Consider the following 23,266-nt stretch of genomic DNA (forward strand, 5'->3'; position numbering starts at 1 on the left):
GAGAGTTCCTAAACAGAATTGTGACCAGTATTAGTACAGGAGTTGTATGTTCCTCATTCTTGAAGAGGATCATGACATCAGGTTGATGATGACATGACTTGCAATCAAATTTGATTTGAGTGAGGGAGGGCTGTGCCTCACTTTCTCTTCCACATCCGTTGGGGTCCAGTTGGCAGGTATAGTTCAGGACAACTAGAGATGGCCCAGGGTGCAGTGGGAGATCTTGGCCTTTTTGAGCTAAGTCTTTTCAAGCTTCACTTTGAGCGAGGCAACACCCATTCAGTGAATAGGCCTCTTTAAGAAGTGAGTCATGGGATTGCCCCTTTAATAAAAAAAAAAAAAGAATCTTACTGGGAGGGGAAAACCCTCAGGGTTGATGTACAAAAGAGAAACAGTTACTATTGACATTCACTCTAAGCCAGGCAGGCCCCCAAAAAGTAACCATTAAGTGGTGCTTGGGCAGGGCATTGTTGTCCAAGCAATAAGATCCATAGTGAATTGGGTTTAAGGTTTGGTCTCTGAGAAAGAAATCTATCCAAGGTCTAGGTCAAGGAAATGATAGTTCTGCCATACTTGGATATTTCAAGTTATAGTCTAGATAGGACATTTTATATGACATTTGTCACATATACTGAGTTAAAGGGGGACCTGAGGAGGAGTGCCAAGATAAGAAAACTAACCGTTGAAAAAACAGGAAGTATTTAGCCTGGAGAAGAGAATAGTTAGGGAACTTCACATCTTTCCTTGGGCATTCAAAGAACATTAAGCATGCAAAAGAGGAATTAGGCCCTTTTTAAAATGACTCTGGATTGTAGAACTGGGAGCAATGAGGGGCAGTATCAGGGAGGCATATTTTGGCTCAGTTATAGCTTTCCATAAATAGGACAGGCAGCCCTGCACATTAACGCATTCCCTATCCTCAAGCAGAGGATAGATGGCCATCTGTCAAGGATGTTAGACTCAGCCCTTGAGGGGAGGAATAAGAACAATGAGGAGGAAGTTAGAGAGAGGCAGAAATGGGCTTAATTTAAGAAAAAAATAAAATTATAGTCCTGCTGCTTTGTGAGGGAGTGACTTTATAATTAACAGAGGTCTTCAAACTATTCCTCAAGGGGGTTGACTTGGGGATTTAAACACTTGGTGAGTTTGTAGAGGGAATTCCTATTTAGGTATAAGTTGTATTAGGTGACCCTCCCCCCAATCCCTTCTAACTTTGTGATCCAGATATATGAGAGACATCATGACATAGGAAGTGGAGCACTGGATTTGGAGTCAGGAAGACCTGGATTTGAATCCCGCCTCTAATACCTACTAGCTGTGTAGCTCTTGACAAGTGATAACTTCTCTGAGACTGTTTGCTCATTTGTAAAATGGGGCTAGTCATACTTGTAATTTCCTCTTAGGGTTATTGAAATATTCAGATATACTAATGAGTGCGATTTATTGTGATTACTTTAAAAAGTTTTTCCTACATTTGGATGGATTAAAACATTTTTGGATTTCAGAGACAGAAGAGACAGTTCCAGTTCACCACCAGTTCACCAGGTTATCATTTGCTCAAAGTCAAAGATAGCTAGTGGCCAAGCCAAAAGTCAAACCCAGCCTTTTTGATTCAAAATTCCAGGAGTGTATCCACTACAACATAAACTAAATGACCTCCAAAGTCTCTATTTACAAATAGTTTGAATTAGAAATTTACAGTGTCGTTGTCAGATTAGCATACATTCAATGAATGACCATAAAACTGCCCAAGACAGTCTGAAATGTGAAGAACTAGTACTAAGACTACTGACATGAGCAGATTTGCATAGTAGATCAAATGATCCATTGAGAGTCCTGCATTAGAATCCCACCATACAATACCTAGTTATTGTGTAACTCAAGTAAAGTCACTTAATCCCTTTTATTCTCAGATTCCTAACCTTTAAAATGAAGAAAATATTATGTGCATTGCATGTGCTTGTATATTTTCAAACCTTGAAGATTTACATAAATGTCAGTTATTAATAATATCATTACTTTTATCATGATCATCATCTCATTGTTCTCATCTGTTTTGATGTAATTAAGATAGAAGCAGTCTCAGGGCAAGTCCCTATCCTGCTATTTTTCTTTTGGGTTTAATGTTTTCTGGACTCTTACATATATGGATGGAACAACTTCTACCACATATTACCTGTATGACCTTGTGCAAGTCACTTTCTAAGCCTCAGTTTCCTCATCTGTAAAATGAGCATATTGGACCAGGTCTCTTCTAGGAGAATAGCTTTTAGGGCCTCTTCTGACTCTAAATCAATGATCCTAGAAACTACTTTGTATATTTGAATAGAAGTGTTAGTTTTATTTTAGTGTATTTTTTATAATAGAGAAATCCATTAATTTTTTACTGTTTTGATTTTATTAGGGATAAAAAGAAATAGAATATATGATTTTTCCTTCAATGCCTTTTCCATCTATTTGGGGAGATGAGAGTCACACAAAAAGTTAAATAATTGGATTTAGTTTAGTACTCCAAGATAACTTCACTGATGGAAAATAAGACACTTCAGGGCCTCATTTAACAGTTGGTTATCATGACTTGCTGCGACAAAAAAAAAACAAAAAAACCATTGCTTATGGGTAACCTCCTGAGGAAGAGGTTCTTTGAATTTGCATGGCTGGTCCTTATATAGTGTTCACATAAGCCATATTGGAGTGGGGTGAGAGTTGGAAAGGGCCTCAGGAATCCTCTAATCATTTGATGGATGAAGAATATGGGGTATGGTGGATCAAAGGTGAAATGACTAAGGAAACAAACGTTCAGGCCTTGAGCATGTCAATTTATTAAACAATGTATGCCAATTACATAGCAAGTCGAGACCAGGACTCCTCAACTTTATTGCCGGACCCTGAATACTGGGGGAGACAGATTTTTATGCATTAAAAGCACTGAACCAAATAAAACCAATTAATTAAAAGCAACCAATTAACCAGGATATAAAATTAGGTAATTGAGGTTCTAGTTGGAAGAAAGATTAGTGATTTTCCAAGTTCGAAGGGGGAGAGCCAATGGGTACAATTCCTTGAAATCAGAAAAAGAGGTGTCCCAGTCCCCCTGTCTGTATTAAATCAAAGAAACATGGAAACAATAACTGATTTACAAGTATGGGGCCAGTTTTCAAATAAGAAGAGAGTTTCTTGTGATGTGTAATTGTGAGAAAACTCCTTAAATGAATCTCTGGATCTGACTGAGTGTCTGATCAGAATAGCCTAGGTCCTTAGTTAAGGGTCTCCAAACAGTAGGTAGAGGTGGTCCAACTTTCGAGCCATGCAGGGTTATGTTCAAATAAAGCAATAAAGTTTGTGGGTTTTTTCCAATTTCCATAATTGAATAAAGTTTTTTTTTCACAAGACAGAAATTGGACTGGATCCATAATTGAACAGAAAAGGAGCTGAGCCAGATCCAGAATTGAGTTACAAGATGGAGTCAGTGTGGTTCACTCAATTCCCTCAATTTCCCCTTTTGATTCATGAGAGAGGGGCCACTCTACTCCCCCCCATGGATCATTTCTTCATAAGGCAAATCTACGAAGTTTTTCTTATATTCATAATCCAAATTATGTAAGTCTGATTTTAGATCACTCAACTTAGAAAGCTCACAATGAACTAATTTTGAGAGGGGAGTTTTACATGTCACCAAGGTAACCAAGAAAACTCAGCAGACACCATGAAACAAAAAGCCAAAGAGATAAAATGATAATCAGCAATATTAAATAGCATTAAATCAAGGCTCCTTGTATCCCAGTAACCCATTCCCAATGATTCCCAGATGTCTGTAATCTGGTCCCTAAAAATATATTCTCTTGAACATTCTGGAATGGGCCTCATTCTCAGGGCAGTTATGAAAGGGAACTCTGCTTCTCTGGTTTGAAATCATTTGTAGAGATTCCTAGATAATTCTGCTAAAAATCTGCCAGTAACAAGACAATACAATTTAGCACAACTTTCTCAATTTGCCTTTCCAATAACTAGTTCATGTGAGAAAGTCACCTTGAGTCTTATAGAGCTAATCCTATGAACAACAAAGATTTAAGAAGAATATCAAATTAGGAACCCACAATTCACCTGAAGTTTTAGTGAATTTCAGTTTTCATCATTATTTGCTGTTTCTTTCTTTACCTAAACCCTGTACCTTATATAAGAATCTTTAAAAAAAAAAATCACACGTGTCTACCTATATAAAATGAACTCTTCTGTCTTAAAATTACCAGACAGATACTTTAAAATTGGGGAAATAATTTTCACTTTTTTTTTCTTTGCAGTTGTCAGTATGTAAAATCCTTAATCCAATTTTGAAAACTTACTACTGAAACATACTCACAGCCTGAATTCCTATACTAGATACATTTGGAAGCCAATCATATACATATATTTAGTTCTTAGAGAAAACAGTCTAATCCTGTTGTTTTCTCAAAACTTACTATTCTAATTAACTAGAAAACTTTTACATTACATCTTTGTTTTATTAATTTGTCTAGTTCCCCCTTGAGGAAGATATCATCCCTAGATTATAACTTGAACACAAACACAGTTTAAAATTATAAGATTTTTCATACTTGCATCCTATTATATTAACTCATAGATGTTCAAATATCAATCTATTAATTGTTTTTGTATTGTATTTAGAAAACTTCACTGTTTACCTGCCCTGGTTATAGAAATTAGCTATGAAAGGAAAAGAAGGGACATACTTATGAAAATGTCAAGAATTATTCCCTTAAGGTCACAAGCTGACCTGACATATTCCATAAGAAAGGAAAAGCTCCCTTAGCTCTATTTGATTCCAGACAAAAGTCATACATAGCAGTCACTCATGCAGACACAGGGTATCAAAAGCCAGGCTCAGGATTAACCAGTTGGGGAAATTTCCTGTTCAGAAAGAAAATAACACAATGGGGAAACAGAGTCAATAGATTCCAACTTTAGTCCATACCAGTGCTGTCCCTTCAACTCTTCCCACAGACAAACATCCCCTTTTAGCAGTTCTCAGAATGCAGTACGTACTATTTTCTACAATTGTGTCATGATAATTCAGACAACCATCCCTATAATCAAAAATAAATCTAAAAATACTAAATTATAGTCCTAAAAGTTTATATCTCAAATACCAAAATTTCACTAACCATAGCTTAGGAATTGAATGTTATTAATTTCTTCATGTTTCTCTAAGTTATATTTCATTTATTTATAAAATTAAAACTAACCACATTATGAGATTTCAGACATACAGCAAATATCGGATAGTTGACTTACATTAATGTAAAAAGTTACATCTTTAAACTACCCTATCCATTTTCATAATTTTTATAAGTGATAGTGAAAAATTTTCAAATAGAAACTCACTCTTTATTGTAGAAAGCATTATTATTATTTATTCTCTTTTCAAACAAATAGTAAACACCAGTTTTCAAATATCTATTTTATCGCATTTTTTAAAATTTAATTTATAATCTAACAGCATCCACATTTTTAAAGTTGTTTTTCTAATAGCATTTCTGATACAATGATTTCTCAAATTTCACGTTGTAGGAGAATTGAGAAAGATGATAATAACATACATGGGGGTGGGAGATACCAGAGAAGAAAGAGTCAAAGTATATGCAGGAGATAAAAGAATAAAAATCGAATGCACAGTAGGGGCAAGGGAAGAGAGAAAGGTAATTCATAATGGAGATGAGGAAAGATCATAAGGTTAGATTTAACGTTGAAACATCCAACCCTCACATTTGACGAATGAGAGAACTGAGTCTCAGAAAGGTTAAGTGTCTTCTCTGAGTTCACACAGTTAATAAATGGTGGAGCCAGGCTTTGAACCTGCATCTTCCAATTGCAAGTTTAGTACTCTTTCAACTATACAACACTGCCTCAAGGAGTCAAAGATGATGCTAACTGATGTAATTAAGGCAGATTAACTTTACCTTCACAGTTAAATTCTACAATTTTTATTACTGATAAGGTTACTTTTATTAGAAATAATTCCATTTAAAGCAGTTTTGGGGAATTGGATGTAAGTGCCTTTCCTCTGTTTGTCTCTTGTGTTTGGTATTTTAGATTGCATGTAAAAGGGAGAAAATTTATTTTATCATCTATAGTTCTTTTAATCTATCCACATAATAGTGATATCTTCTCATTTTGCTATTTTTGACGAACATTTTGTAGATTGTGTCAATTTCCCTTTCAATCATGCCTTTACTTTATTTGCTGGAGTCTCTAACAGTAGCCTGGTCTGAATGATCTAACTTCTCCCTAAACATCATCTTCACCAGCAGGGAAGAACAGTGACTGTAAACAAGAGAGCCACATATGTCTGCCAAGAATAATCTCTTCATTTTGATTAGATGACCTCACAGGCCCTTTCATTCCACTTCTATCTTCTTTGATCTTCTGGTAATTCTTTTCCAATCTTTGTTGGTTTCTGTTTTTGTTTTTTTTTTTAACAAGGAAAATAAGAACTTTTTTCTTCATCTAAATCCCTAATAATAAGATCTTTAAGTGCTTTGAGTTTTTTTCAGCAGTTTTTTTTTTGAAGGGAATAATTATTCAATTCAATCAACATTCATTCCAAAGCTCCTTAAAAATAATGATTCCCCCTTGGACCTTTAGCCTAGCATGAATTAAGTTTGCCTTCTTATCACTAGTAAATGCCTATTTTCTTTTGTTCCTTTTGATTCTTTGTGGCCTGACTTTTAGCAATGCCTGTTACTAATGCAACCTCTGATTTGGTCATTCAACTGAAAAGAAAAACCAGTTCTATGGCCTGAAATAGGTGATTTTTCTTTTTTCCTAAAGGGTCATGGGACCACTAATAGAACAAATCTTCAAGCCTGTCTGTGTACTTTGTCTGTTTAAGATTTTAAATGGCTTTTGCCTTTTATTTTTGAGGTATACTATAGCAGTGGTTTGAGTAGCTTTGAAATCATATTTCTAAATCCTTCAAATTGTAAGCAACATAGGGGAAAAATAAATCCATGTTGGTGGGAACTGACAAAAATGTTACAAATATGAATCCCTGCCCACTCTCCTGCCTACCCCAAAGGGAAGAAGACTCTTATATTTCAACAAATTCAACAAAAAAGAGTGGGGTGGACTGTATAATCTCTAAGGTCCTAGCAGTTCTAAATCATATCATGTTACTTAGTACATATGCCATCTGTTATATGAGAACTTGTTTCAGCCTCCAGAAAGACTTTGAAGATAAGAAGCAAATAATCTTTGCTCTACTGGAGCTGCCAGAATTAGTATGTGGCCATGAATTCAGGGAAAAAAATTTCATCCAGCTAGAGACAAATTACAGATCCTTTGAGAGATCTCTAGCCTCTCTTTTCAGTGTGAGTGCTTCTCCTGTTGACATAGATGGAAACTCCTTTTTTCTTTCTCATGCAGTGCAGTTAACGAGTATGAATTTAATTTTAACAATGTTTTATAATAATATTTTGTTTATATAACTTTTATTTCATGATGTATATGTGTGCCCCCTCCTTGTTCTTTTTAACAAGGAATAGGAAAGAAAGAGAAAAAAGTAATTTAGCAAAACTAACCAACACATTAGCCAAGTCTTATAGGATATGCACCCATAGGTCCCTACTTCCACAATGAAGAAGGGTTTATTTTCTCCTCAACCCTCAGAGTTAAGCTTGATGATGACAATTACATAGTGGTCAGTTTCATGTTTTATTGTTGCTGTTATTTTATGTTGTGTTGTTTTAGTCGTTGTGTGTACTATTTTAGAGATTTTCTTATTTTACTTTGCAACAGCTTCTGTAAGTCTTCTCGATATTCACTATATCCATTGTTTCTTATGGTAATATTCCATTATATTCATATACCACAATGTTTGACTTAATGTGTTAATTATTTGGTAGCTAGGGGATGCAGTGCATAGAGTGTTGAGCCTACAGTCAGGAAGATTCTTCTTTCTGAGTACAAATACAGCTAAGTGACTTACTAGCTATGTGACCCTGGTCAAGTAAGTCCTTTAACCCTGTTTACCTCAGTTGTCTCTATTTGTAAAATGAACTGGAGGAGGAAAAGGCAAGTTACTCCCATGTCTTTCCTAAGAAAACCCTAAATGGAGGGGCAGAGCCAAGATGGTGGAGCAACAGCATGCAGTTTCTAGAGCTCTCCCTCTCAGCCTAGTCAAATACCTGTAAAAAATGGCTCTAAACAAATTTTGGAGCTACAGAACCCACAAAATGACAGTATAGCAGATTTCCAGCCCAAGGCAGCCTAGAAGGTGACAGAAGGGAGCAGAGCTCAGTCCAGTGTGGGCCTTGAGTTCACAGAGGGGAACTGAGCAGGCCTTGGGGGACTGAATCTCTTGTATCTATGGCAGTTTCCAGACTTCATGACCCCAAAACACTGAGGGCAAATTGGAAGGTCAATGGAAAAAGCCTGTGGGACCAATGTGGGAGAGTGAATTGGTCTGGCCCCAGCTTCAAGGGGATTGAGGGGGGAGGGGGTGGAGGAACCCATAGCAGTAGCCACAGCAGCAGCAGGGGCAGCTGCAGCCACTGCTTCTGGAGCTCTAGGCCCACAGATTGTGGGGGGATCAAATGACTGACAGTACACCCACACCCACCCCCCACTGGAAGCAGAGAACTACCTTGACAAAGAGCTCAAAAGTCAAGTAAATGGCTAGGAAAATAGCAAAAACCAGAAAAAGAATCAGGCTATAGAATCTTTCCTTGGTGACAAGGAAGCATGCAAACTGAAGAAAACCAAGTCAAAACTTCTTTATCCAAAGCCTTCAAGAAAAATATGAATTGGTCTCAGGCCATGGAAGAGCTCAAAAAGGATTTTGAAAATCAAGTAGGAGAAGCAGAGCAAAAATTAGGAAGAAAAATGAGAGTGATACAAGAAAATCATGAAAAATGAGTCAACTGCTTGCTAAAGGAGACCCTCAAAAAAAATGCTGAAGAAAATAACACTTTAAAAAATAGACTGACCCAAATGGTAAAAGAGATCCAAAAAGCCAATGAGGACAAGAATGCCCTAAGAAGCATAACTGGCCAGGGGGGAAAGGAGATCCAAAAGCTCACTGAAGAAAATAATTCCTTAAAGATTAGAATGGAACAGAAGAAGCTAATGACTTTATGAAAAAAATCAAGAAATTATAAAACAAAATCAAAGAAATGAAAAAATAGCAGACAATGTGAAATATTTCATTGGAAAATCAACTGACCTGGAAAATAGATCCAGGAGAGACAATTTTAAAATTATGGGACTACCTGAAAGTCATGATCAAAAAAAGAGCCTAGACATCATCTTTCATGAAATTATTCAGGAAAACTGCCCAGATATTCTTGAACCAGAGGGTAAAATAAATATTGAAAGAATCCACCAATCACCTCCTGAAAGAGATGTGAAAAGGAAAACTCCTAGATATTGTAGCCAAATTCCAGAGTTCCCAGGTCAAGTAGAAAATATTGCAATTAGCCAGAAAGAAACAATTTGAGTATTGTGGAAATAAAATCAGGATAACATGGAATCTGGCAGCTTCTACATTACGGGATTGGAGGGCTTGTAATAAGATATTCCAGAAATCAAAGGAGCTAAGATTAAAACCAAGAATCACCTACCCAGCAAAACTGATTATAGTACTTCAGGGGAAAAGAATGGCCATTCAGTGAAATACAAGACTTTCAAGCATTCTTGATGAAAAGACAAGAGCTGAGTAGAAAATTTGACTTTCAAACACAAGAATCAAGAGAAGCATGAAAAGGTTAACAGGAAAGAGAAATCATAAGGGACTTACTGGAGTTGAACTGTTTACATTCCTACATGAAAAGATAATATTTGCAACTCTTGAGACTTTTCTCAGTATTTGGGTAGTTGGAGGGATTATGTACATATAGACAGAGATGAGTTGAATAGGAAGAGAAGATATCTAAAAAAATAATTAAGGGGTAAGAGAGGAATATATTGGGAGGAGAATGGGAAAAAATGGAATGGGGCAAATTATCTCTCATAAAAGAGGCAAGAAAAAGCTTTTTCACTGGAGGAGAAAAGGGAGGAGGTGAGGGGAAAAGCAAAGCTTACTTTCATCACATTTGGCTTAAGGAGGAAATAATATGCACACTCAATTTGGTATGAAAATCTGTCTTACACTTCAGGAAAGTAAGGGAGAAGGGGATAAGTGGGGTTTGGGTGGAGATGATGGAAGAGAGGGCAAATGGGAGGAGGGGGTAATTAGAAATAAACACTTTTGGGGAGGGACAAAGTCAAAAGAGATAATAGAATAAATAGGGGGCAGGATAGGATGGAGGGAAATATAGTTAGTCTTTCACAACATGACTTTTATGAAAGTCTTTTGTATAATTACACTTGTGCAACGTATATTCAATTGCCTTCTCAGTGGGGATGGGGAGGGAGGGAGGAAGGGAGAGAAGTTGGATCTCAAAGTTTTAAAAATGAATGTTAAAAATTGTTTTTACATGCAACTGGAAAATAAGAAATACAGATAATTGGGTATAGAAATCTATCTTGCCCGACAAGAAAATAGAGGAGGTGGGTATAAGAGAAGGGAGTGGTATGATAGCAGGGAGGGAAAGGGGTAATCAGAATGCACAGAGTCTTGGGGTGGGGGAAGGGGAGAGATGAGGAGAAAATTTGGAACTCAAAATCCTATGGAAATGAATGTTGAAAACTAAAAAATAAAAAAAAGAAAATTGTAAATGAATAAATTTGGAGGGAAAAAAAAAGAAAACCCTAAATGGGATCATGATGAATCAGACATTACTGAAATCACTGAGCAACAACAACAAATGTGCCAGACACCACAACACAAAGACCAAAAATAAATAAATGAACAATAGAAGTTTTTTATTCTCAAGGAACTCACATTCTATTAGAAATATAAATCTTAGTGGAAATAGGTGCACTTACCTCTCCCGGCTATGGGTTGGAGATGTATTCTTAACCAAACAAGAAATACATGTAATTATAAAAGATAAAATGCATAACTTTGGTTGAATGAAAGTGGAAACCTTCAGCGCATACCACATTAATGCATCTAGTATAAGAAGGGAAGTGATTTGATTCTAGATGTGTAACCTGAAGAGGAGGGAGGGAGAAAATTTGGAACTCAAAATTTTACAAAAATAAGTGTTGAAAACTATCTGTACATGTAACTGGACAAAAATACTATTAAATATTAAAAAAAAACAAAGAGATACCAGTCCCATCTACATACAACAAGGTGGGGGAAAGGAAGTGATTGAATGGGGAAAAAATTTTTGTAACAAATTTCTCTGATAAAGAATTGGGATACAAGATATATAAATAATTTATGCATACACACAAATACACATGTGCATATTGACAAAAACATGTTTATATGTATGTATACATATGCATGTGTAAGTATTGTGTTGCATACATATATGTATTACATGGGCATGCACACACATGTGTGTATGTCTGTGTATCCTCAGTGTGTATAAGTAATAGCCATTCCCCTATAGATCAATGTTATTGTTGTGATCCAGTTGAGTCTAACTCTTCATGACCCCGTTTAGAGTTTCTTGACAGAGATATTGGACTGGTTTACCATTTTCTTCTCCAGCTCTTCTGAGAGATAAAACTGAGGCAAATAGGCTTAAGTGATTTTCCCAGAGTCACACAACTAATAAGTGTCTGAAGATGTATTTGAACTCATGAAAATGAGTCTTCTTGACTCTAGGCTTGTTACTGTATTCACTATGTGTTCTGTCCACTGTGCCGCCTGGCTACTTCAAATAGAGAAGTGGTCAAAGTATATGAATGAACAGATCTGTAAGGAAGAATTGAAAAGTATTCAAAACCCCATGAGAGGATGCTCCAAATCATAGGTAATGAGAGAAATGAAAATTAAAACAACCCTGAGATTTCACTTCCTAGCCTGAAAATTCACAAAAAAGAAAAAAAGACAGAAAAAGCAACCTTCAGTGTTAGAAGGGTTCTGGAAAGATATTCACACAATACATTGTTGGTGGAGGTGTGAAATCATACAGCCATTTTGGAAATTTGGAATTATCAAATATACTGATTAAAATGCCCATGCCCTTTGAATCCATTACTAGAGAATGCATTACTAGGCTTATACCCAAAGGAAGTCATCAATATGACAAAACTCCCTACATACTCCAAAATATCTGTAGCATAGCTAAGAATTGAAAATGGGGAATGGTTAAATAAATTGTGGTACATGGATATTATGAAATATTGCTTTGCTTTAAGAAATGATGTGTGTGATGAAAACAGAGAAACATAGAAAGATGTATATGAACTGATGCAGAATGAAGTAAGTTGGGCTAAGGAAAGAAAATGCATAATAATTGCAAGAGTGCATATGGGGAAAAGTAACTATGCATCAAAAATCAAAAGTAAATGTAACAAAATCATAAAGATCAGTCATGATCGGAATGAAAGGTATTAAAGGACTTCCACAATTCACTCCTTAATGGATGAGAGAGGTTCAAAGGTATTACGTGTTTTCAGACTTTTTCAATATATTGATCAGTTGCGCCAGTTTTTTTTTTCCTTTCAAAAAAAGACTATTTGTTGTATGAAATGTCTTTACGAAAAAGCTTGGGGAAGGGGAAGGACATGGGACAAGCATGATAATGGAAGAAAAAGAAGATATCAATAAAAACTTATTAACAAAAAGAAAATAAATTCTATTTCCAAATTGATTGAGCAGATCTTTCATTCTTAATAACAAGTAATTTCTGAAATAAAAAGAATTTACTGGAAATAAAACAGCTGGGAGTATAAAATTCCAGGACTTTGTAGAATACTTCTGTAGGTTTAAAATGCTAAAATTTTACTTTTAAGACTTTAAAAGTGTTGCTTTTTGGCATGCTAAAAACAATTATCTTTTTGATAAAAAGTGGTGAATTTTCTTCTCTTTTCTGAGAAGAACTTCAGTTTTAAAAGCCACAGGATACAATTTACCTTCCTTTCTCAGAGTGGTCATTTTTTATTTGTCATTGGATCTGAAATAGGAATGCTCTAAGTTGTATAGTTGTCTCAGTATGAATTCATTTGCTTTTAAATACAACTTGCAGATTATTTCTGTCATACCTACCACCCAAGTCATTAAAATGTAAAAATCACCCAAAGCTTTGGTGAAGACCTTGTAGAATCTAATGTTTTAGGCATCAGATTCTTGTACAACATAATACTTGATGTATATTTTGAACCTTCCCTTTGGGGAAGCAAATTGATGAGAAAATAACAGATTCATTACAGACTAAAACACTGTATTTTGGGGTTGGGGTGAAAATTATAATCTGCACAAGTTACCAGTTCCGTGAGGCTTTGATCCATAGCAAGGACATCATGATGGTGCAATGGAAAGATCAATCACAGAGTTTTAAGATTGGATGGAAGCATATTGCTCATCCTCAACCCCTGCCATTTAACACAAGCCCAAAAGGAAGCCTCACTCTAAGCTCATGTGCTGGACCAATTGTTGTCCAGCTTCTTCTGATGTCCTTCAAGGAAATGGGAGCCACCACCACTTGAAACAGTCTACTACCTATTTAGGTAGCTCTATGGGGCATTTTTATTTTTTATTTTTTTGTCATAGCATCAGTAACATATCTCTGCAAATGAGATCAATGTCATCAGGAAAAGGAATTCCACTTGTGGAGTGAATTCTTCCTCATACAAAGTTCAGTTGGGAACCATCTGAACAGCCTTCATACAGAGCTTACTGGTGGAAAGAACACTGAATTGGAAGTCAGAAAAGTGCAAATTCTGCCTTTTTATATTCTAGCTGTGTGTCCTTGAGCATTCATTTCTCATCTCTTGACCTCAGTTGCCTCATCTTTAAAATAAGTGGATTAGGGGATCTATGAATTGGTCCACCCATTCTGGAAAGCAGTTTGGGACTATGTCCACAAAGTTACTAAACTGTGTATACCCTTCGACCCCTCAATGCCATTTCTAAGTTTATACTCAAATTGATCAAAGAAAGAGGAAAAGATTTAAGTAAACATGTAAGTAAACATCATGTACATACATACATGTATACATACACACACTATATGTGTGTGTGTGTATGGAAAGAGAACAGAGAGAAAGAGAAGAGAGAAAAAGACAGAGACAGAAGAAAGATGTAGTGTAAAATGAATCATACCACACAGTTTCAGAGTTAGAAGTCATCTAGTCAACACACATATACACATGTATATAAATATGCATGTATATGTACATGTGTGTATGTGTACATGTGTGTATGTGTACATATGTGTGGAACATATTGTATATCCACATATATACCTACCTAGGCATGTATACACATATATACACACATGGACATGACCTGGGTGAAGATACAGCAAAGGACTAAGAAGGAGGAGTCAGGTAGGTAGGAGGAAAACCAGGAAAGAGTAGTGTCCCAAAAACCTAGAGTGGAGAGAGTTTCAAGAAACAAAGGATGATTCACAGTGTCAAAGACTGCAGCAAGACTAAGAAGGATGAGGACAGAGAAAAGGTCATTGTATTTAGCAATCAAGAGTTCATTGATGACTTTGAAGAGAGCAGTTTTGTTGAATGATGCAATGTAAAGCCAGACCCTAAGGAGTACAGAAGAGAGTGAGAGGAGAGGAAATGGATGATCCTATCACAGATGATCTTCTCAGGTTTATTGACAAAAGGCAGAAGAAATATTGGATGAAAGTTGTATGGATCAGTTGAGAGTTTTTGGAGGATAAGATGTATTTACAAGCAGAAGGGAAGTAGCCAGTGACCAGGGAGAGACTAAAGATAGGAGAGATAGTAGGAATGATAGATAGAGCAGTTTGCTAGAAGAGCCTGGAAGAAATAGCATCACGTGTCATTGCCTCCTGGGGCAACCTAGGAAGGCTGCATAGAAGAGGTGGCCTCTCACATTCTGAATACATGAAGAGTAAGGAGGATTTTAAAATGTTTTTTTTTTTATGTCAACAGGAAGCTTCTGTGCTTGTCTCTTTCCTTATCTGAAGAAGAATTACTTAAAATGAGGCAGGAGTTTCACAGCTGCTTTGCTCAGATGGACAACAGCTTAGCCTTGCCTAGGATTCGGGCCCAAGTATTGCTGCAGAATTTCCAGTCTGATTGGAGAGAAGCTGAGTTCCTGAAAATAGACCAAGCCTTCACAGCTCCAGATATTCAGGTAGGATGCTCCTAAAGGTTGATCTGTAAAGTTGCAGAGGCTTCAAAAAACAGAAGATTGGAGCTGGAAAGGACATTAGCATATGGATTGTAGGATGTTGGTACTGAGAAATGCCTTTGAGCATATCTTATTGGCAGTTGGAATGGACATAAGGGAATCCTTAGTCCAACTCCTTTACTTTATAGGGGAGAAAATTTAGAGTTGATGACAAAACATATTTGCCCAACTTAATGGCAGAATTCAGAATAGAAACTAACTCTTCTGATTAAACGGTTAAGTACAACATTGTAATATAGGACTACCACTGACTAGAATGTGAGATGTTCTTATAATCTCTCATTTAAGATTAAATGCTCAGAACACAAGAATACAAGAGCAGACTGACTTTTAGGGAGGTGAAAGCAGCATACAAAGTCTCTGAAATTATATTAACAAATATAACAGGACAACATTTAGATACTTTCATATTAAAAAACAAATCCTACAAATTGAATTCTTTTTCAATGACTTGTCAAAGGTTGGACCTGAAAAGATGACAATAGTTTCTATGGTAGAACATAATTAGTGGTGAAGCAAAGAATTGGGAGTCAGGAAACTTAGGTTCATCTATATCTATATATCTATATCTATAGATATCTATATATCTATATTTGTATGTGTGTATATGCATGTATATGTATATACACATATATGCATATACACATAAGCACATTATATATATACATACATGCATATGCACATTCATGTATGTATATGCTCACTGTACATATACGTGTGTAAAGATATATTGCTTTGTAAATCTTAAACCTCTACATAAGTACTCTAGCATTATTAATTTCCCTGAGCCTCAATTAATAAGGATGTTTTTTTAAAAATTTAATTGCAAAATACTATTTGTGGAAAGACTAGGAAAGGATTAAGGCCCAATTAAAGTACCTAAGGAGAGATATTCTGTTGAGAGATCATCAAAGTTTGCATGGGGAAGGGGGAAATTGAGTGGGGCCGCCTTCAGTAGGCAGAAGGGGGAACAGGGAAAAGTCCATTCCTGGTTAGAGAGGTGCTATAAGCAAAAGCTAGGACATGATAACCAGACTATAATTAGAGATGACAAGCTCCACTTTGGCTGAGCTTAGAGAATGTGATGAAAAAGTAGTATGAGATAAGCATGGAACTGGATGAGTTTCATTCAAGTCAATTGTAAAATAAAATTGTAAAATTGTAAAATATCTATTATATGAAGAACACTTTAGTACTGAGTTATAGAACTGGGCTTTTAGAGACAGTTAGGAATTCAATCTTCTTGCCCCTAAATCTTAACTACATACCTGTGGTGAAGTAGTTGCAGAGGGACAGTTTTTTTTAATTCAGTTTAATTGATTAAAAAGCATTTTAAGTGCCTTTTATGAACCATACATTGTCCTGGGAACTGGGGAAACAACAATAAAAGTGGAAGAGTTCCTACTCCCAAGAAACTATTCTAACATATTTAGGGAGGCAGGGAGGGAGGAAAGGGAGAAAAATTGTACTTAAGTCTATATTATCTCTCTATATTTTATCAACTGATTAAAAAAAAAAAACCTCTCAGATTTCCAGGTTAATAGCCCCTTAACTAGATGTACTGAGGTGGCCTTCTGTCCAGAGGAATTGTGAAAAGTCATTTGAAGGCAATAGAAATGTCTGTATTTAGTTCCCTTCTGTTTGGTCACCTTTTGAGTGACTTCATCATATCAGAAGTTGTCAAAATCCAAAATTTTAAGTGGTCTTAAAGTGCTCGTTTCCAACGAAAAACCATTTACTGAGTCTTATGATAGAACGGATGCTGTCTTTTCCCTGGAAATGTGTTCTTCTTCCTTTGTTCTCAGGACAAAAGTACAAAAGTAAGTTGTGATTTGGCTGTCCAGGTGGATGTCTTACATTATATTACCGCAGCTCATTTACGATTCACAGACTGCCTCAAGAACTTGTAAAGTGAGGGTCATTTTAAATTCAGAATTATACCTTGTAGCTGATTTATGGGCACTGGGAATTACTTTCGAAAAAGAAATGTAGAACCTAGGAATATCTCATCTTCTAATATATCTTCTAATTAGAGAATATTACATGAAGGTGAGAAATGAGTTGACTTTTCTAAGCAAAGAGGCCAAGGTTGACACTAAGCTCCATTAAAATAATTCTCTGACATCTCAGAAAGACTGGGCCAGTCATACTGACCAATTCATACATATGAACTGCTCTAACTTCTTTAAGTTCATCATCCCCAGTGCCTTCATATGGCATGAATTTAGGGCCCTTCATCTCAGCTACCCTCGTCTGGATCCTCTTCAGCTTTTCAATGTCATCCCTTACATGTAGTGCTTAAAATCAAATATGCCTGGTCCCTGACCAAGGCAAGTAGATTATCACAGGAGAACTGTGATGTTCTTATTCCAGGATGCTCTGTTCCTCAGTGCAGCCCAACTGCCACATCATACCCTGAATTCACATGCCATTAAAGCCCTCTCAGTTTACTATTTTATTCTTTAAATCAACTGTTTTTGATTCATGTGAGATCATGGTGTTCCAACTGAAGATATTGTTTCATTGTGGATAGGTAGCTGAATGTGGAGTTGGGGCAACCTCTGTGTTCAAATTCTGTCCCCTGAAACTTATTATCTATGTGACCTTGGGCAAGTTGCTTAATGTATTTGAACTTCAATTTCTCCATCTATAAAATGAGAGGATTGGACTGGATGGTTTTTAAAATCCCTTCCAGTTCCAAATCAAAGATGCCATGATTTTTTTCCTGTAGTGTCTACTAACCATACCTCTTCCATCTTATATTTGTGAAGCCAACCTGTAGAATCCAATAAGACTTTACAATTGTCCTATTAATTTTCATATTTAAAAAAAAGTTTAGTCCAGTCAGATCTTTTTTTTTAAATGCATAATCCTTTGCATTCTTTCTACAAATAGTATTTTGCAATTAGATGGAAAAAAGCATTAAATGGATTTTGGCTCCAAAGGGTTTTATTTAATTCATAGAGGGAGGAACTGTAATAGAACTGAGAGAGCACTGGATCTCCAGTTAGGTCTGGATTTGAATTCTGGCCATTACTTAGTACCTATATGACCTTGAGTCATTTATTTTAATTTCATTGAGGTTTAGTTTTCTCTGTAAAATGGGGTGGTTGAATTAGATCATCTCTAAACTTTCTTCTATTTCTAAAATGATGACCCAAGGTACCTGCTTTGTAGAAAGCACTCTGTTTGATACTGGGGTCTCAAAGGTAAAATAACAGAGAGGTGCTCTGAAGCTTACAGTTAAATAGGATCAATAAGAAATGTATACAAATAGCTGTTATGTGAGTAGGGAAAGTGAGAAGTACACTTGTAAGGTCCAGCTAAAGTGCTCAAAATATGAGGAGATTCTTTGCTGAGGGATCGTAAAAGTTTGCAAGAGTGCGGGGGAATTTCAGTGGAGCCTTCTTCAATAGGAAGAAGGGGGAAGAGAGAAAAGTCCATTTCCAGTTTGGAAGATGTCATGAGCAAAAACTAGGGCATGATAGCTGGACTATGATTAGAGATGACACTTTGAATTCCATTTTGACTACAACATAGAGTATATAATGGAAAAATATTGTGAGATCAGTATGGAAACATTGGAGCCAGAATGCCAGGATAAAGAATTACTCTTTGGGCAATGAGGAGCCATAAAGTCCCCCACTTATTAAGTAGAGGAGCATTATAATCAGAGTGGTGCATAATTTAAAGAAGAGGAAAAAGATTCAAGGACCAATTAGGAGGTTATTACAATAGGTGAAAGGTGATGAAAGCCTCAACCCAGAGTAATAGCCTGTAAGTGGAAAGATGGGAACAGATGGTAGAGATATTTTGGCAATAGAATCAATAATACTTGAGCACTGATGGCCAGTCAAGTACATGTAAAAGTCCAATAGTACTTCCATATTTTGATCCTGCCTTGCTGACTGTAACTAGTGTCTGAAGCAAATAAATTAAGAGGAGGGGCAAGCCTAAGGAGACAGGAATAAAATGAGGAGATAAATTTTGGATATATTGAGTTTGAGATCTCTACCAAAAATCCAGGTTGGCACTCTGAGGGAAATTATCACAACATATATAGTTTTGGTATTCATCTGCATAGAAGTGATCATTAAAGCCAGATGAGCATATGAGATGACCAAGATAGCATAAAAATGGGGTCTTATAAGAACATTCCCAAATTCTATTGCTAGAACACTTCAGAGGTGGGAGAGAAAAAATGAAACAGTGAAAGAGATTGAAACGGTGGAGTCAAGCACTTAAGAGAAGTGGGATAGAGCACCATCATGGAAAACTAAGTAGAAGAGAGTATCAAGAACAAGGGGTTGATCAACATTGTGAAATACTTTAGAAAGATCAAAAATAATGAAGAATCAGAAACTATCAATGAATTTGACAATTAATAGGTTTTTACCTTGAAAAAACTGTTTTGGAAGAAGAGTGGGGTTAGAAACCATATTGCCAGGGGTTAAGTAGGTAGCTTAATGATGATATAGATTGGAGATGAGAATTGCAATCTACTCTTTCTATAAATTCAGCTGTAAAGGGGAGGAGAGGAAGAAAGGAGAGCTGTGAAGTTTTATGTTTGTTTTTGGTGATGGTATGGTTAGTGTAGAAGGTTAATTGGCCATGTGATGAACCAAGGCAATGGCCCAAGGAGCCAGAGCTTTAGAGGAATAAGAGATTAAAGAAGGAGATACTGAAAATATATAAAAAGGATGGAGTGTTTTATAAGTTAGTGATTTCCCTGTCACTAGAGATTACCAAGTGGACGTTAATGGGTCACTTTATGAGAAGATTGTGAGATTCTTGTTCAGATAGGTTAGTCTATATGATTTCTGAGATCTCATTCATCTTTGAGATTCTGTGATCCTGATTCTGAGAGAGGTGATTATTGCTGGATCAATTACCTGTAAGAGATAAGAACAAATAGGATGAAAGGCATAGATAGAAATACTACCCTTGGCCACTTCTTCTGAAACCCAAAGAAAGGAAGATATGATGAATAAGGGCACAAGAGAGTTTAGGAGAGTGTAAGAGAGAAGTTGAAATATTTCATGTCACAAAACCTCAATCTTCTCAGTAAAGTAGGAGGCAAAGTCATTTTATGGGAATGAAGTAGTAAGGTATAAAATGGGGTCCTAGGGAGGAGAAGGTATAGAATAATTGCTGAGATATGTCAGGGAAGGTGATAATGAGATTAAAAAGAGCAGAATGAAAAAGGTTTCTTTCAGCAGTGATGGCTGCAGTATAAATGTGAGCTGGATCCAGTCATCATAGCTTCATGTGGCAAATTGAGAGTAGGGTTGGAGTGAATGGATGATGGGAATTATGTAAGTTTTAGCCAGTAGTAGTAGTACTGGTAGTAGTATCAGCAGCAGCAGAAGAAGAATAAAAAGGAAGAGGAGGAGGAAGAGGAGAAGAAGAAGAAGAAGAAGAAGAAGAAGAAGAAAAGAAGGAGGAGGAGAAGAAGAAGAAGAAGGAGAAGGAAGAGGAGAAGAAGAAGGAGAAGGAGGAGGAGAAGGAAGAGGAGAAGAAGGAGGAGGAGGAGAAGAAGAAGTAGTAGTGATAGTGGTGGTGGTGGTGGTGATGGTAGTATCAGTGGTAGTAATAGGAGTAGCAGTAATAATAATAGTAACATCATTATTTTTATTTAAATACCTAGCATTTATATATCACTTTAAGGTTTTCATAGCACTTCACAAATATCATCTCAATATCCTCACAATACCCCTGAGAAGTGGTGGCTGTTATTATCCATGTTTCTGATGAAGATACTGAAGTTGAGAGAAAGTATAGACACGCTTGAGTTCACATAACTAGTAGGTAACTGAGACAGGCTTTGAATTCAGATCTTGCTAGCTTCAAGTCTAGTAGTCTACCCATTGAGCTACCTTTTCCCATGCCTTGTGGACTATCAAAGTCTATGCCAATAAAATGAAAATTTAAGCAATTCCTAACAACTTGGAAAGGCTTTGACTCTGGGTTTGGGCCTTGAATAGATGTCTATCATCTGAGGTCCAAGTCCAGCATCTTTTCACTGGGTGATACAGGGCTTCCAAAGATATGATATTGGTGGACTTTCTGCCCATAGTTCTTTATTGTTCAATATTATTTCTGAATGGTCTTTTGTAGCAACAATCAAAAGTCAAAAAGCAGCGTGCCAAGAACAAAAGGAAGGTAGACATTTTGAAGAAATGTGTGGAAGACAAAATTCACATCTTTGCAGAAAAGGCCAGTGAAGACCTCCTTGAGAAGGTAAGTAAAAATTTCCTCCAGCCATATTCTTCTTCTCATATAAAAGATGACCAATATTAAATAGCTCAAAAAATCATAGCATCTGTTTTCTCTCCTTTGCTTCTTTCATTTTGTGCTCATGTTTTACATTGATTTCACATTTCTCACTATATACATTTTCAAAATGAGAAGTAGGTTATGTTAAAGTGGAAAAAATCGTTGGACCTGAAAACATGAAACTTAGGTCCTGGTCTCACATATAAAATTAATTGGCTTCATGACTCTGGGAAAGTCATTTCTCCTCCTCTGAGGTTCATTTTCCTCATGGTTGATGATTATAATATTAACTATTTATGTTTACAGAATGATAAGCATATTTCCTATTAGACAGATGAGGAAACTGAAGCCAAAAGAAGTGAAAATATGTCAATGTCATATTGATTTCAAATCCTGTCCTTTAACTGCTATCCCCCTGGGTAGGACTACATGGTATTTTATGATATTTTACTACTGGTATAGAGAGAAAGGAATATAAAGGTGCATGAAACTTTTACACCAAAAATCTTGCTCCTTAGAGATGATAAATGAAACAAACATAATTCCTCCTGTCTCCCTTCTGCTTGACTCCTACTCTTTTTGCATACACTTTTTTTGGCCTTCTTCCTGGCTCCTGATCTCTGCCACAAGCTGGAACACTGAGTCTGTAATGCACAAAGCACATAAGGGAGCATCTAGAAAGTGACATGGCAACTGGACAGTTTGAGTTAAGAAACATTGCCTTTATTCAATGCCATCTTTTGATCACTGATCCTGTGAATTGCCTCCAAATGATGTAGTGACATCCAAGGCCATCCTTCATCTAGCTCCTTTTCTACCCTTCCAGCTTTTCTACCAAAAGGGACAGCTAGTAGACAGACCACTAGACTTGAGGTCAGAAACACCTGAATTCCAATCTGGCCTTAGACATTTATTTAGCTATGTGATCCTGGGCAAGTCATCTAACCTTTCTCAATTTCTTTATCTATAAAATGGGAAGAATAATAGTACCAACTTTGAGGGGATTGTTGGGAGGATAAAATGAGATAATATTTGAAAAATACTTAGCACAGTGCCTGGCATCTAACAGAAACTTAATAAATGCTTATTAAAATTTTATTTTTTAAAATTTAAATGTTTATTTATGAATTTTTAGTTTTCAACATTCATTTCCACAAAATTTTGAGTTCCAAATTTTCTCCCCATCTCTTGCCTCCCCCACCTCATAACATCTTGCATTCTGATTACCCCTTCCCTCCATATACCCTCCCTTCTATCACACCCTACCCTTCCTTATCCCCATCTTCTCTCTTTTCTTATAGGGCAAGATAGATTTCTATACCCCATTACCTGTGTTTCTTATTTCCCAGGTGTATGCAAAAAACATTTCTCAACATTCATTCCTAATACTTTGAAATCCAACTTCTCTCCCTTCCTCCTTCCCACCCATCCCCACTGAGAAGGCAAGCAATTCAATATAGGCTATATATGTGTAGGAAGCCTTGACTTTTAAGTCTTCCTCTTAAGACCTGAATTGTTCCTCCTTATCCAAAAGGATGGAAGAAAATACCTGCTCACCAAGAAAGTAACCTATTGTCTTATTCTTTTTCCCTTTTGGGAGCATTTTCCCAGCTGGTAACTTGACTTTTCAGTTCTTTGTCAGGGCCCAACTCAGGTCTGAGATTCATATCAGCTGCTCAATTCCCCCAGGGGCTTTAGGTGGAGGTCTCCCAGGGCTGCCACTCTCCTGGGGGAAGAAGCCCCCCCACTGACCTT

At 36.5% G+C, this 23,266-nt stretch overlaps 1 protein-coding gene across 4 annotated transcripts in view; it reads left to right on the plus strand.

The window, feature by feature from the left end:
- Positions 1-23,266, plus strand: part of EVC2 (EvC ciliary complex subunit 2) — a 188,432-nt gene that overhangs the window by 110,354 nt on the left and 54,812 nt on the right. For all 4 annotated transcript variants that reach the window (XM_072620198.1, XM_072620200.1, XM_072620199.1 and 1 more), the window contains 2 exons: positions 14,974-15,178; positions 21,353-21,475. In XM_072620198.1, coding sequence (XP_072476299.1) covers positions 14,974-15,178; positions 21,353-21,475 — 328 coding nt within the window. The remainder of the gene's footprint in view (positions 1-14,973; positions 15,179-21,352; positions 21,476-23,266) is intronic.

The sequence above is a fragment of the Notamacropus eugenii genome, chromosome 6 (genome assembly GCF_028372415.1).
Source record: "Notamacropus eugenii isolate mMacEug1 chromosome 6, mMacEug1.pri_v2, whole genome shotgun sequence".
NCBI lineage: Eukaryota > Metazoa > Chordata > Mammalia > Diprotodontia > Macropodidae > Notamacropus > Notamacropus eugenii.